This window comes from Equus quagga, chromosome 1, assembly GCF_021613505.1.
Source record: "Equus quagga isolate Etosha38 chromosome 1, UCLA_HA_Equagga_1.0, whole genome shotgun sequence".
Classification (NCBI taxonomy): Eukaryota; Metazoa; Chordata; class Mammalia; order Perissodactyla; family Equidae; genus Equus; species Equus quagga.
In genome coordinates this window covers 9,859,331-9,873,473 of record NC_060267.1, presented here as the reverse complement: position 1 = coordinate 9,873,473, position 14,143 = coordinate 9,859,331, and the positions used below count along the sequence as shown (strand labels likewise).

The window sequence follows — 14,143 nt, the reverse complement described above, 5'->3', positions numbered from 1 at the left end:
ATTGAATGTTCACTGAGCCATCTACGATCATACGACCTGAGCAGGAACTGGGAGAACCCAACTTACAAGATTTCCATGTTGCTCAGCCCCCAAAAAGCACCATCCATCAGCTTTGTCACTCCATTTCTTTGCATTTTCAGAGACTTCAGAGCACCAAGCCCTTGGAACGTGAGTCCATCTATATTTTTAATCTTGTTTCGGTTCAGCTCCCTGCATTGAAAATTACAGTTAAACGGTCAGCTTATATGACAAATTCTGGAGGTGGTAATAAAATGTGACATTACTATAATATAGTTAAACCAGCCAGTGTTAAATTACACAGAATGTTTTGAATTTCTAAACTTTTTTACTGAGAAGCATTTCGATTTATTAGCAGTGTAAATTTCCTTCTGCAAAGTGTGACGTATTTTTGGAATAATAAAATATTGAAACCACACTTTAATTTCTACGCTTTAATTTCTAAACTGGTGTCCATCAGTATAGAAGCAAATGAATTAATATTTGTTTTTAAATTATCCAGCATGAGAATAGTGAAAGTCCCGTTAAAACATGAGGTCTATTCAAGAGTAGGGCTGTCAAGTTTATCCTGTTCCAGCTACTTACAAAAGGTGGTTCCTCCTTTTCACAATCTTATGTTTAATACTTTCTCTTTAAGGCAGTCGTTCTCAACCTTGGTTGCACACTGGAATCACCTGGGGCATTTTAAAAATTACTGAAGCCTGGCTCTTACCCCCAGAAGGTCTAATATAATTGCTCTAGGGTGTGGCCTGGGCACTGGGATTTTTGAAAGCTCCCCAAGTGTCTGTAATGTGCAGCTGAGGTTGAAAACCACCATACTGCAGGAGCCTGTTCACAGATCATTCTACCATTATTAACGAGACAGTTCTTTACAGCCACTTAAGCTATCAGAGCCTCCTGGAGTTGTCAGTATTATTCTCATAAACCACAGCTGTTCAGAGTCCCCATAATTTCTTCAGTGCCACAATGACGCCTTTGTACGGACACCGTTCAATGATTACACTGTTGACTCTTTCAGTAACAATCCAACGTGCCTCGTCAGGCAGGAGCCTGCACTAGGTGACTTTCAAAGCTCGTTCTGATTCGGAGATTCCACAACTCCAGCTCTCAAAGGGAAGCCGGCCACGTCCTTGCTTCTAAACTCCTTTTGCCACACTGTAGGTTTTTGGGGACAGACTCCAAATGTTTAGAGGAGGTGAGGAAACATCTAAGAGGGCATTTTACTCACAGGTGCTGCAGCTGGGGCAGTCTAAACATCTTGGGTGGGATGGCTGCGATTCGGTTCCTGTTCAGCTTCAACACCAGGAGCGTGTTGGCCAAATTATCAAAATACCCAGGTTCCATCGACGTGACTCGGTTGCTGTTGATATACCTGTTGGAAGTTTAAAGATGAGCGTCTCTTTCTGGTTTCCTTGGAAGTGGAAGCGCGTGCATTTTCTGTATTATAAAGAATCTCCAGAGAACCTATCATTTGTAACGATGGACACCTAAAATAATTACTCTTTAGGTCCTTGTGGACCAATACTGTATGATCCACACATACCGGAATATTTGAAGGTGACAAACATTTGTTAGAGATACGTATCCACTTTTTATGAAATTCATTTATTAATGAAACACAACTGGCTTAATTTTGATTACTTTTCAAGAAGATGCACTTTTCACCCTATAGTTTTTCTACCAAAGGATGTCTAATTTTTTTTAATTCAAAAGTGTAAGAATAAAATGAAGACTGTAGTTATTCAGGCTTACAGCAAATTACAAGTCAGTAAGATAAGAAAGTCACATTTTTGATCCATCAGCAGTAAAACAGGCAGAGTTTGATATATCTTAAAGTTGATTTTTCTTATTATAACATGGTATTTTCAGCATAGGTGAAAATTTTTGTTAAAGAAAACCTGACTTACAGATATTTGAGTTGTAAAGGTGGAAATGCAGTTTTAAGCTCTGAAATATTATTGCTGCTCAGGTCCAAAGTTTCGAGGGATTGAAATTGTTTCAGATGTTCAGGTAATATTTCGACAATCCTGTTTCCAGCTCTGGAATTGAAGGATAGCACAGGTCACAACAGGGTTCATGGTACAACAATCCAAAACATGAAAAATATTTTCTATTCCTCACTTGTTCTTCAGAAATACGGAAAACTGATTGCTCTAAACAGTACTTTTAAAAGTTAAATAGCAACTCTTTACTCACTTTGATTTTGCATTAAATAGTAAATAATTAGAATATGTGAAAAATATTCCTACATAAATATGGGTGTGTTGAACAGCTGTGGTTATTATAAACACTATGCACTTAAACGGTTTGATTTTTCTTTCTGTTATTTTGTTAACAGTCCCTCTTCCTTATCATTTTATTAAATAGTACGTGAAAGGCCTAGTGCCAAGTTGGCATTCCAGGCACTGATGTGTTACTTCCCCATTCCTTCTTCTTGATTCCTAATCTATTTCTAATTCTTCTCTTGAAAAGTAACCACACTACAGGTGCCAATGAACTCAACATACTCATCAGATCGGGGCTTTTTTAAAGTAATGCTTTTTCTTTAAGAAATACGCAAATATTTCTTTCAGAAACAGAAAGCGCCAATGCATCGCCATAGTCTTCAAAACCAGTGGATACTCTCCAGGGCTCTGAACGTTATAAAAGTATTACATAAGAGCAGCCCAGTCTAAATAACCCCAGGAGTAACCAGATTTTAATAATTTTGACATTAACAGTCAAACACCAGACCATGATGTCCAACATTGTAGCCACATGTGGCTCTTTAAATTTAAATTAATTAAAATTAAGTTCCCGAGTCACAGTAGCTATATTTCAGGTTCTTAACAGCCACATATGCCTCATGGCTGTCAAACGGGACAGTGCAGATACAGAACATGTCCGCCATCGTGGAAGTCCTTGGTGAGCACTCTACTAGACCACAGAGGAAAAAACAAAAAAGGGGCCATGTCAAGGTCCTTAAAAGGTCATCAATACAACAGCTTCCAAGGGGAAATTCAGCATTAAATGAGCATCTTGCTAGCAAACAGGAATTAAACTGATATTAGTTTAACGTAACTAACCTTCATTTAATGAGAAAACTTAGAAAATAAATATATCTCCTACGTGTTTCCTTCCCTACCAATGTGGATTTCTATGGTGCGTTGAGTTTCTCCAGCTCGTCTGCCTTATGATAACTCTCAGGCCTCTCACCATCTCAGAGGTTCCTGAGTTAGGTACACTCTTAGGCTTTTCACAAAATCCTGTGCTGCATCCTGACACAGCACCCACCCTGGCAGTCTTCCCGCCACACTGGGAGCCCCTTCCAAGCAGGGAGAGGTCTCCGCCCCTCTGGCTCAGAATTTGTGTGGAATCTAATCAAGTTGAGGACAGATTAGACTCCAAGCCCTGTGCCCAGCATTTTTCCTAAATTATGCCATTTACTCAAGGACACTTCTCTGGTGTAGATAGTACAAAACACCAGGAAACTAGGGCTTCTAACCAAATGAGTCCAAGCATTCCCAAGCCACCTCGCAGAGTACCCATTTGGTCCCAAAGCAATCCATGAAGGCTGTTTCACAGCATTCCGTTTCAAACATACTTTGGAAATTAAGTTCTTCCGTGGAGATGCACCTCCAGAAAGGCCTGCCACCTCCCGCCCTTGCAAGAACGCTGACCTTCTGGTTTCACACCAGCGTGGGAATACACAGTGGCTCACTGAGCCGTCAATATGCCAACACTAAGGGCGCCCTGGAAACAGGGTCCCCCAGTCTGTGCTCACACCCCAGGTAGATAAGAGGGACCCTTAGGGCTTTGCACGTGTTTGGGATCCACCAGAGTAGAAGACTGACTTCCTAAACGTGTGCAAACGTCAGGCGCTGCTTTCCCCACAAGAACGAACAATGAGTGGAGAAAACAGGCTGTACGTTTTCTATTGAAACAACAACAAACTAACACAACTTCTCAAAATATTAAAAGCCTCCACAGGTTACTTTTAAGGACCATGGGGAATCATCTTTTTTGATGCAAATCATCCAAGAACCTTAACCCCATTTTTTGAAGTAATCCTACACGAGGTAACAAGCATAGGCGATATATATCTTAAGAGGCAAATTTGTCTGTGATAATAGTAAGGCTAAAAAAACAAAAAAGGGTTAGCAATCCTATGTACAAGTCACAAATATCAAGCCCCTCAGATTCCCATAAAGCCTTACAGACTTTGTTTAGAGTCAAGTCAGCCATGACCTCTGATTGTGACCATTTCCCACATCTGGATCCGCCAGTGTCTAAACTCCTTGATCTAGCTGTGAGGTACAGGGTAATGCAAGTGAGACAATTAGTCAATTTCTAGGTCCCGGAGATGGATTTAGTCCCAGAGACAAGCCACAAGGCCTTAGGGTCAGGGTGTGTGGGTTAAACAAAACCACACTCTCGGGGACAAAAATGTTCTCTTAACTACATAACCCAAATGTTTGCATTACCAGGATGTCCTCCCACAGACAGCAGAGTAACCCTGAAGTACCCCCCTCTCCAGCCCCCGCCCCCCGGCCCTAGCCACTACCTCCCATCAAACTCGGCATCTGGTTTGGGCCCCAAGGCTGTCTGGGGCGAGTACAGCTACGCTTACATTTAACAACAACAAAAGAAAACGCTCAGCTATAGGTTTTGCAATAAATGGAGCAAATTGGTTTTTTGTGAGAGGGAGCCGGAGACCCACAGGTGTCTATCACGTTGGTCAAATAAGGCTACGAGTTAGATTACAGGCCATACAATCTTTGGTTTATATATTCGTTTGTTTATAAGGTAATTATGAACAAGGTATTAAAACTGCCAATTACTTGAGTGACGAATAAAATTTTCCTTGCAGTTAAAGTATGCTCCAGCCAAAGCCAGCAATTTCCTGAACTGCACACCTCCTAAATTGCAGTGTGAAAGTGCTCAGTTAGCGATGGAGCGTGGACACTGCCGTCTTTGTGAGCAATGCTTCCCAGCACAAAAATCCCTTACAACTGCCAGGAGAACAGTCCCTGTATCACAAAATGGTAACTCTGTCCTAATGGAACTGAATTAAACCCAATACCAGTCTCATATTAGCTCTCAGACTAAACTAGCATATAACCACCTGATACATACCAGTTTAAAAAAATTTGCTTTATATCAAAAGCAAACCCTTTAAAGAAGGGTTAAAAATAAAAGGATACAACTACATTAATAATTAGATAAAACAATCTTTTTAATCACCTAAAACCCTCAAAATAAACATATTTCATAACAGAATGGGTCATAAATAGCTACTTCTAGGAGACAAAGGTTCAATTCAACTCTAGCTTTCATTTTTCTCCAAATATGGATAAATGCCAAAATTGATGAATACATTAAAAGTATTGCACTTAATTAATGGTTTTGGCAGGAAATGTGCAATGCTTTAAAAAACAAAACAAAACTGTGTGAATACTTTTTTCCGTTACTTAAGTTAATGTGGAAAGGCCATCTTTCCATTGTTCAAACATCACAATATGGTACTGTATGTACTGGAAGGCGTTTCAGCCTTGTGCAAATCAATCTTAAGGACTACGAATATTTTGGTCATCTATGTTTGTTGACAGTACAAGGTGTTCCACGGTCAAATCATTGCTGAGGTCAAGCATAATTAGTCCCTTGTGGACTTGTCCCCAGGAGCTTGGTCAGTAGGAATGAAGATGGTTGCCCCAGGTTTCTATGAGGCCACAGAAAAAACAGGATTCCCAGGTATTTCAGCTTTGGCTTCTCAGGCCCAACAATAATGGTTTCACTTGGTTGCTAACTTCACTCTTCAGCCTTCTTTGCCAAATACCTTTAAAATGCAGCAGCAAACATGACTTGCCATTTCCGTACAACAATATTTGCTCTTTAGAGTGCTGAAGATCTAACAATGAACAAGAAGGATGTGGTCCCTGACCTCAGAGAGCTTAAATTCTAGTGGAGGAGAACCAGCCGGCAAATGGGAGCGGTCCCCAGAGTGTGAAGATAGCGTAGAGCTGGGAGGAGATGAGAGCAGGTCAAGTGGGGCCTTGTAAACCACGTTAGGCATCTGGCCTTATCTCAAGATTAAGTAAGGGGAGGAGGATGGAGGATTTCAAATGGTGGGATGACTGTAGAGATGTGCATCTTAGAAAGGCTGCGGCAGTGAGGGGAAAGACTGGGAAGGGGGCAGGCAAGACCAGGTGCAGGAGCATCTGGGAGGCACAGAGGACAGACGATGGTGCGTCGGGGTAATGGTGACCATCTGCCTAGACGCCCACTTTGGGGTGAAGCACCACTCTTCTTCTGGTTTCCCAGGGCGCACACTGTGCTCTTCTCCTCCCAATATACAAGCTCAGTTTCCAGCTCTGCAGCCTCTCGGGACCCAGTTCAGCACTACTGGAGTCCCATTCCCTCTGTCACCACTGTGCTGTGTGTCGCTGGTACAGGAGGCCTTCCAAAGCGCGGAGCGCACACTAGGGTTCCCTCTTGCTCAGGAGTGAGATGGCTCCTGAGAACAGCTCAGTACTGACGATTTCATGTGTCTGTAACCAGTAGGAAAATGGACAAATGTGTTATTCCCATATACAAGAAATGTGCTTGTTTGTTCTGATACTCTGAACACCTGCACTAAATGTAAACCTGGGCTAAATTAATAATTTATGAGGTTAGTGACAGGACTGCTTGCTATGACAACGAGCGGTTCCACTTTTTGACTCACTGTGATCTCCAGAAAGCCTGAGAGTCTCAAAAGAACTTCATGCACTCTTAAGTGGATATATAAATGGTCTTAGTTTATTTCCAGAGTCTGGAAGGAGAGTCACAGAGTGAAATATTCTTTGTTAGTGAGGAACCAGAATATCAGGTTTTTTCACACTGGAATTCCTGAACCAATTAAACTGTAGCTTCTTGAAGAATAAGAAATACCTGTCAATAGTTTGCACTGTCTTCTACTTGTTGCACAAGATAACAGGTAGCTTAAGGCTTTGCAGCTGTGATGTGTAAAGACATGCAATCTTGGCTACTTATAAAAGGAATGTGCATGTGGCATTTTCCGTGTAGAGATGGTGTGTGCAGTGAAATTTAATTTGAAACCATCTTTTTAAATGTTGCAATGCCCTCTTTTCTCAGAATGCATTACTCTAACCACATCCCCTAAGTCAATTCAGCTGTTGCAGCTAACAAATTGCTGAATCCGTGGTCATTCCATACAACCCAAGAGCCGGCATATTAACCGTATTGACTGGGACCGTCGGCCGGGCCCCAAGGGAATACTGATTTCTAGATATAACTTGCAAGCAACCAGTTGAGCACCACTTATAAAGGAATTAGAAGTTGTTAAAGAAAACACTGCATTTTGCAAACATGTTAAAGGTCGCTTACATTTCCAACAATAACCCACTCCCCCAAAAAAGCTTCCCTGAAAACCACCTTGGCTGGAATAACTAACACCCCATAATACTAGGCTTCTTTTAAGAGAGACTTGGCAAGCACAGAACCTCTCCCAAGCAGATAAAAATAAACTGTCTCTGCTCATCTTTTTTCTAAAAAGATAATTAAGAAGTTTCATTAAACGAACACATGTTTAGACTGGTCCACTGCTACTGTGGCATCAAAGAATAAAGCCAATTGGGGAATCTGTTGCAAGGAGAAAGATTCTTGATTAAGAATTAATGATACTAACTAAGCAGCAAATGAGCCACTGGAAGGGGCAATGAGTCAGTTCTTCTGGTAAAAGCCAGGTCAACATAAAATATGATGATCTTTTAGGATCAGAATCATGATAAAAATGGCCACAATGATTTAATACAGAGGTCCTACAAGAATCAGTCCCTATTTATGTGCCAATTATAACATGTTAAAAACACAAAAAGAAATATGGGCTAAAAATCCATTCATACCACATACAAAACCACCCTTTTTGATCCCCAAGTGTAAATTCAATTTAGTCCTTTATGTAAAGAGAAATTTATGTGGAAGTCCCTTAATTTAGGACGCTAAAGAAGATCCTTACTGAACAATCCTTTTAATCTGAAATAAATTAATTATTTACAAAAACTAACTCTATTCTAATTTAGTAAGATTTAAACATGTTCCCTGCCTCTCCTTCGAGGGAGAGCCTTCCAGGGCCGTTTTCACATGCCAGACAGCTGCTGTGGTGAAGCTGTGGGTTTGATTGTCCCCACTAGCTTGTGATTTACTGCGAGTGGAGAGAACTTCTAATTCACCTTAGGTCCCCCAGAACTCAGGATTCAATGAATGGGCTCAAGACCCTCAAGTGACTAAGGAATCCTGATTAGTCCCGGAACTCCAGGTCAAGCTTCAGATTGGCTCGTAAGGAGTTATCTGAACCGTGGCTCAAGACACACAGGTACATCAGAAAATGCTATGGTCATTAGAGCCGCCATCCAGAAAAGGCTACAAAAAACTGTGATTCCATTAATCTACCTGTTAAAAGTAGGATCCCTTTGAAGCAGCAATTCAAACCACAGCTCCCCAGCAAGGAGACTGTGATTCTGTTCCTGGTTCTCTGTCTTGATCTACCACACTTGGTGAATCTTGATTTTCTCATCTGTCAATGGGAGGAAATGGAATGGAATGATTTCTCAGCTCTAAGGAGTTGTGATTCTGGAACTGGATGACAAACACTGCGAGTGACCAGATTTGCTCCAGAGGCTTCATACAACCATCATGTAAAAACTACAGCCTCTTCCAGAACCTGGCCTCACTTTGGGAGGGATTTCACCTCTTTCTTCTGTTGGAGTCCCACTGCCTGGCTGCTCAGTCTTCCTCTTCCTTGGTTTACTCTCTCATTTCCCTGGAGCGTATCCTCCATTAGTTTTCCAAGAAACCAAGTGTGGAAGTGGGTTTTTTTTTTTTCATGTTTGGAAATGTCTTTATAGGATTGACAGTTTGCGTGCATACAGAGTTCAGAAATGATTTTCCCCTGTGGTTCGCAGACATTGTTTCACTCTGTCACAGCACTCACAGGTGTAAGTTTGAGGAGGCAGAGGCCGTTCTGATTCTCCATTCCAGTGTTTCTCAAACTTCAGCTGGCATCAGAATTGAAGGGCAGGGGCTTCCTGAAGCACAGACTGTTAAGCCCCACCCTCAGGGTTCCTCGGTCAGCAGGTCTGGGTGGGACCTGAGAATCTGCATTTCTACCAGGTTCCCAGGTGATGCTGACACTGCTGGGGGCACACCTGGAGAAGCATGTCAATCTTTCCAGGGGACCTGCTTTGTGTTTTAATTTTTTCCTCCTCTCAGAGCTTCTCTTCGCTCCTGCTATTCTGAAGTTGCACAGTAGTCTGTCTTATCTTTTTTCATTTGCAGGCACTCCCTAGGGCCTTTCAACCTAGAAATGTGAGTTTCTTGGCTCTGGGAAATTTTTTGGTATCTTTGATCATTTTCTCCCTCTTAGTTCCACAGGTGTCTTTGTGGAATTCCAATTAGATGGCGCTAGACTTCCCACCTGATCGTCCTCTTTTCTCATTTTTTTCCTCTCCGGTTTTCCATCACTTTGTCTTCGTCTTCTGGTTCTTCTTTTGAGAGTTTTTCAACTTTCTTCCAACACTTCTTCTATGACCTTCTTGAAGTGTCTGTTGTTATATTTTTAACTTCCAAGAGTTCCTCCTTATTTTCTGAATATTCCTTTTTATTATCATTATTTTTCACCTTCCTTTTCTTATTTTGTAGCTACAACATCTCTCTTCTCTCTCCAGAGATATTAGGTGGTTCTGAAGTTCCTTCTCCTTCCGTTGGCTCTGGTTCCCTTTGCTCATGTTTCAGACTCTGACTTCACTGTTAGAAACTCCTTTAAAAGTCTGGCGATCACTGGCTATTTGTTCACAGTTAACAAAAAGCAGCCCTCAATAGCTGACTGAGGGCTGTGCATGGAACGGACGTGTTGCCTGGTGATTCTCATCCCAGGTGGTGAGCGGGGACCTGTTTCATGATGGGCTCTCTACATCTTCTCAGTCAAACTCTCCAATGTCCTGTCTAGCAGGGTCAGCGTAACTGCCGGTGTCTGGGAGGGCCAACGGGAAAATCAGCTGGGGGCAGGGGTGGCCCTCAGTATTCAGACCTGACTTAATTTCCCTGATGGCAGAATATGTTGCCCTCAATCCCTACCCCTTACCCAACTGGGCCTGTGGCCCAAATTCCAGGGGTTTTCCGTTTCAGCTCTCCAGGGAGTGACTCTCCAGTCTTCTGCCCGCCTCAGGGGAGGGGCAGTCACTGGGCTCGGAGCTGTGGAGGAGGAACCCTGTGGAGGAAGCTGGAGGTCTGACTGATCACGCTGAAAGAGTTTTAACCCAGCCCCCATTTTCAGTCCTCCTCTGCTCCGTCACCCTTACAGGCCGTGAAGTCCCAAACTAGTCCGAGGGTCTGCAGCAAAACGCTGTTTGCTTCCTCTTCAATCCACTTCACTTTCCTCTCCTTCAAGTCAGTCACAATTTATCCGTTTGCTTGCAAAATTTTTATGACATCTTTCGTTTGGACTGTCTCCTCTCCTATTTCCTTTGTTCCTGTCAGTGTGCATTTTTTTGTTCCTTTACTTGTATTTTAAGGGGTTTTAGGGAGGAACAGAGTCAAATGAGTGCATTCAGTTCACCAAGCTTAATAAGAAGTCTTCAACAGAAATCGAATCAATGAATAAAATCAATTTTTCTCCAAAATCCATAATAAACCACAAAACCTACCCTCAAAAAAGTTACTGTAATTTTTTTAATTGAAAAATCATCCAACTTAGATTTGTATATGAGATTTCAACCAAAAATTAGCTTCCATAAAGAATTTTCACTTAAGGTGATAGTTTGAATCAGAAAACATGACATCATTATTCTGAACTTCAAATTAATAAATAGTAATCATACAGAGAATTACTTCTGTGTGAACACATCAGGCCAAATTAATGCCATTTTATTCTCCGATATGGTTCACAGACCAATGGGCTAAGAACCTCACAGACAGAGAATGTCTTGATTTCATCAAATATTTAACTTCTCCTTGGGAATAAGACATAGAAAAGGTGGTGGTGATGGTCATACAGGCAAGTGAGTTCACATCCCTAGTCTTTATTCACAGCCTGGCACGGAACTTCAGGGAAGAAGCTGCTGCTGGGTCTGCCTGCGGCCCTGGGCTGTCAGCATTTGCAGGAACATGGATAGAGACACGAATAACCAAGTGCCGATGCCACAGAACTAGAACTCATCCGTCAGATGAATCATGATCCCAACCCTCTCAACGTAAAATGATAGTCTAGAAGCAATCAGAAAAATTAAGCTGGGATAAGGCAGTGTTTTCAATTTTCAATCAATCATTTTAAAAGGCCTATTTGAAAGTCATTCTTATGAAAACGACAATAGACTTACGGATTTCAGCTGACCACAACTCAATATGAACCAGTAATACAACAGGGTCCTCAAAATGCTAATATAATCTTAAACTTCATTAATGTCCAAGCTTCTGGTCAAGAGAGATGACGCCTTCATATTCCGTATTAGACCACATCTCAAATATCTTGCTCTGGGCCCCATGTTTTACACTGTCACGTTAGGCGAGGCGTGTGAGAGGAAGACTGAGGGTCTAGACCTTGGAGGGTCCAGGACAACAGCCGCCAGGTGCATGTGGCTATTTACATTAAGTTAAAATTCAATTCCTCGGTCACACTAGCCACATTTCAAGGGTTCCATTTCCATCATCGCAGAAAGGACTGCTGCACTGCACTGGTCTAGACCCCATGTCACGTAAGAAATGGGATACGGAATTTGAGCCAGGAGAAGAGAAGGCTTTAAGAAAACCTTATATTTTAAGACTTGTAAGTATTATTATGCAGAAAATAGAAGGCACTGTTCTCCCCAGCACACAGATCTAGGACAACAGGGAGAAGATGCAGAAGGGCAGAGCTCAGTTTAACGGATTAAAAATCCCAGCAATTAGAACTCCTCACAGTGGAATGGCTCCTCCCCAAGAAGTGAGCTTCTGTCCCTGGAAGTGCTCAGGGGAGGCTGGATAACCTCTCTTCCAGAGATTTCTCCAGAGAGAAACATCTCTTCTGATTCTAAGTTACTAGGCTTGCATGCAGACAGTCAAAACTAACCAAAAGATGGGTTATGACCAGTTATATAATACAGCAAGCTGTTTCTAATTCCCCTCACCTTTTTCTTGATACTTACATGGGGATGGTGGTGAGGAAGAGAAAGCAAGAAAGACAGGAGGAGAAGAAGAGGAGAAAGAGGGGTTGATCAATCAATCAGCTACCCTCTCGATTCTGTGAAGATCCATTCACCTTTAAGGAAGACAGCTCTCTACTCCTAGGCCGATGCTGCGCGCAGGACCACATGGCCAACAGTGACTAACCTCAAGAAGTACCTTATTTTTCCTAAAAAATTATGCTCATTTTGACTCTACTCCATATGTTCATTTTATCATAAAAACATTTAAAACTGCTCATGTAGAGTAAAACTGACAGTCGAATGATATGCTTATCCTGCGCTGTACGGTACTTGCAGCATGCACATTACCTTACTATTTCATTGCGCCTTCAACCTCACTCCGGAGACTGCTCTGTCCACTGGCCAAAGCATCGCAGAGAGGGAGGGAGGCCGCCAGGCAGGTGACGTGAAGTGTTAGAAAGGAGGTGCTTATATTTATAATTGCCTATCCTTTCATGGTTTGAATTTAGTACCTAAGCAATTTTCAGCCAGAGAAAGAAGGGGTGGTACTGGTTAAAGGCCTGTTTCATTGTTTTTTGGTCTCTCTACCCAACTAGAGCCCTGAACCTCTGGTCTATGCAAGATAGGAGAGAGACTCAAACAAGGAAGAGAAGGAGGACAAGTAAGTAGGCCAGGACAGAGACACATGTTGAATCTTGCCACCCGGATCATGAAAAGCAACTGGCTGTAACTTTATTGCTTTGTCTGTCTTGGCAGCAGAAGCTTCACTTTGCACAGAGAAGTCTCTGGCAGAAGTTGTACCTGATACTTCAAAGGCTAGAACAAAGTTAAGGGAAAGGCTGAAAAATGGGGTCGGTTCAGAATAAACATTGGTAATGCAGGAGTTTTTGTGACAAGCGATCCTGCAAGTTCAAGTTCAAGGGATGAGGGTCAACTTTATGGGCTCCAAGAACCACCATGAAAAAAGCTGCCCAGTGCTCACTGAGTCAAATCTAAGAATGCTGTTACCTTGGAAAAAGCAAGTTTTATTAATGAAAATTTTAAGTGTGCCAGAAGGGGCAGGAGCAGAAAGGTTAGCTGAACAGTTTTTCCTACAATTAAGTAAATACATTAATTTGGACTGGGCTATCCATGCGGTCATTCACCTAACAAACACGTATCCTGTGTCCACGATGTGCCAGGCTCTGTGCCACTGCTGGGGTTACAATGGGATAAAAACAGCCATGATGTCAGCTTTTATGAAGTTTCATTGCAGAGGGGAAAATGGACATTAAAGAATCACAAATATGCCACTGAAAAATGTGACTGCGTGTATGATAATAAGTAGATGACATAAATAAAGGACACATGAAAATGTCTGGGGGGAAAGCTAAGTTTGACTTAACAAAAGTTGGGGGAGTGAAAATTCCAGGCAAAGGGAAAAGCCTGCGCAAACGGATCCGAGGCAGGAACAAGCTGGCACATTCCTACCAGTGAGGACTGAGTCTGGAGAAGGCTCCACAGGAAAGGAAGACTCAGATCACGCAGGGCATCACGTCTCGAGAAGGATTCTGTTCCTGATCTAACAGCAGTGGGAAATTCCTGACGGGTTCAAAGAGCTGTGACATGATCACAAATCTGTGTTTCGAATACAGTCATTATGAATGGAGAATTCAAAAGCCTCGCAAACTTGTATTCTGGGGACCGGTTTATGATTAAATGCGAAAATAAACTTAAGACGGTTTGTTTGTCACAAATACAGCTCTGTGTACAGTAAACTCTCTTTTATGTGCAAATCATATATAAACATTTTAAAATCCAACACAAGACGATAACTTATCATAGTAAGATGTTTACGAGTTTATTTTGTGAGACTCGCGCTTCACGAGAGTATTTCATTAAACAGAATAACATCTGGCTTGTTTGCACTGGTTAAGGCTGTAGCCCCTAATGCAACGTCCTTTGCGTCTGAAGACACTAGTGCATTT

At 42.1% G+C, this 14,143-nt stretch overlaps 1 protein-coding gene across 1 annotated transcript in view; it reads right to left on the bottom strand.

Annotated features, from left to right (window-relative positions):
- Positions 1–14,143, bottom strand: part of LRIG3 (leucine rich repeats and immunoglobulin like domains 3) — a 55,321-nt gene that overhangs the window by 17,053 nt on the left and 24,125 nt on the right. The window contains exons 4-6 of the mRNA XM_046665982.1: positions 1,926–2,057; positions 1,247–1,390; positions 67–210 (exon numbers count right to left, since the gene is read on the bottom strand). Coding sequence (XP_046521938.1) covers positions 67–210; positions 1,247–1,390; positions 1,926–2,057 — 420 coding nt within the window. The remainder of the gene's footprint in view (positions 1–66; positions 211–1,246; positions 1,391–1,925; positions 2,058–14,143) is intronic.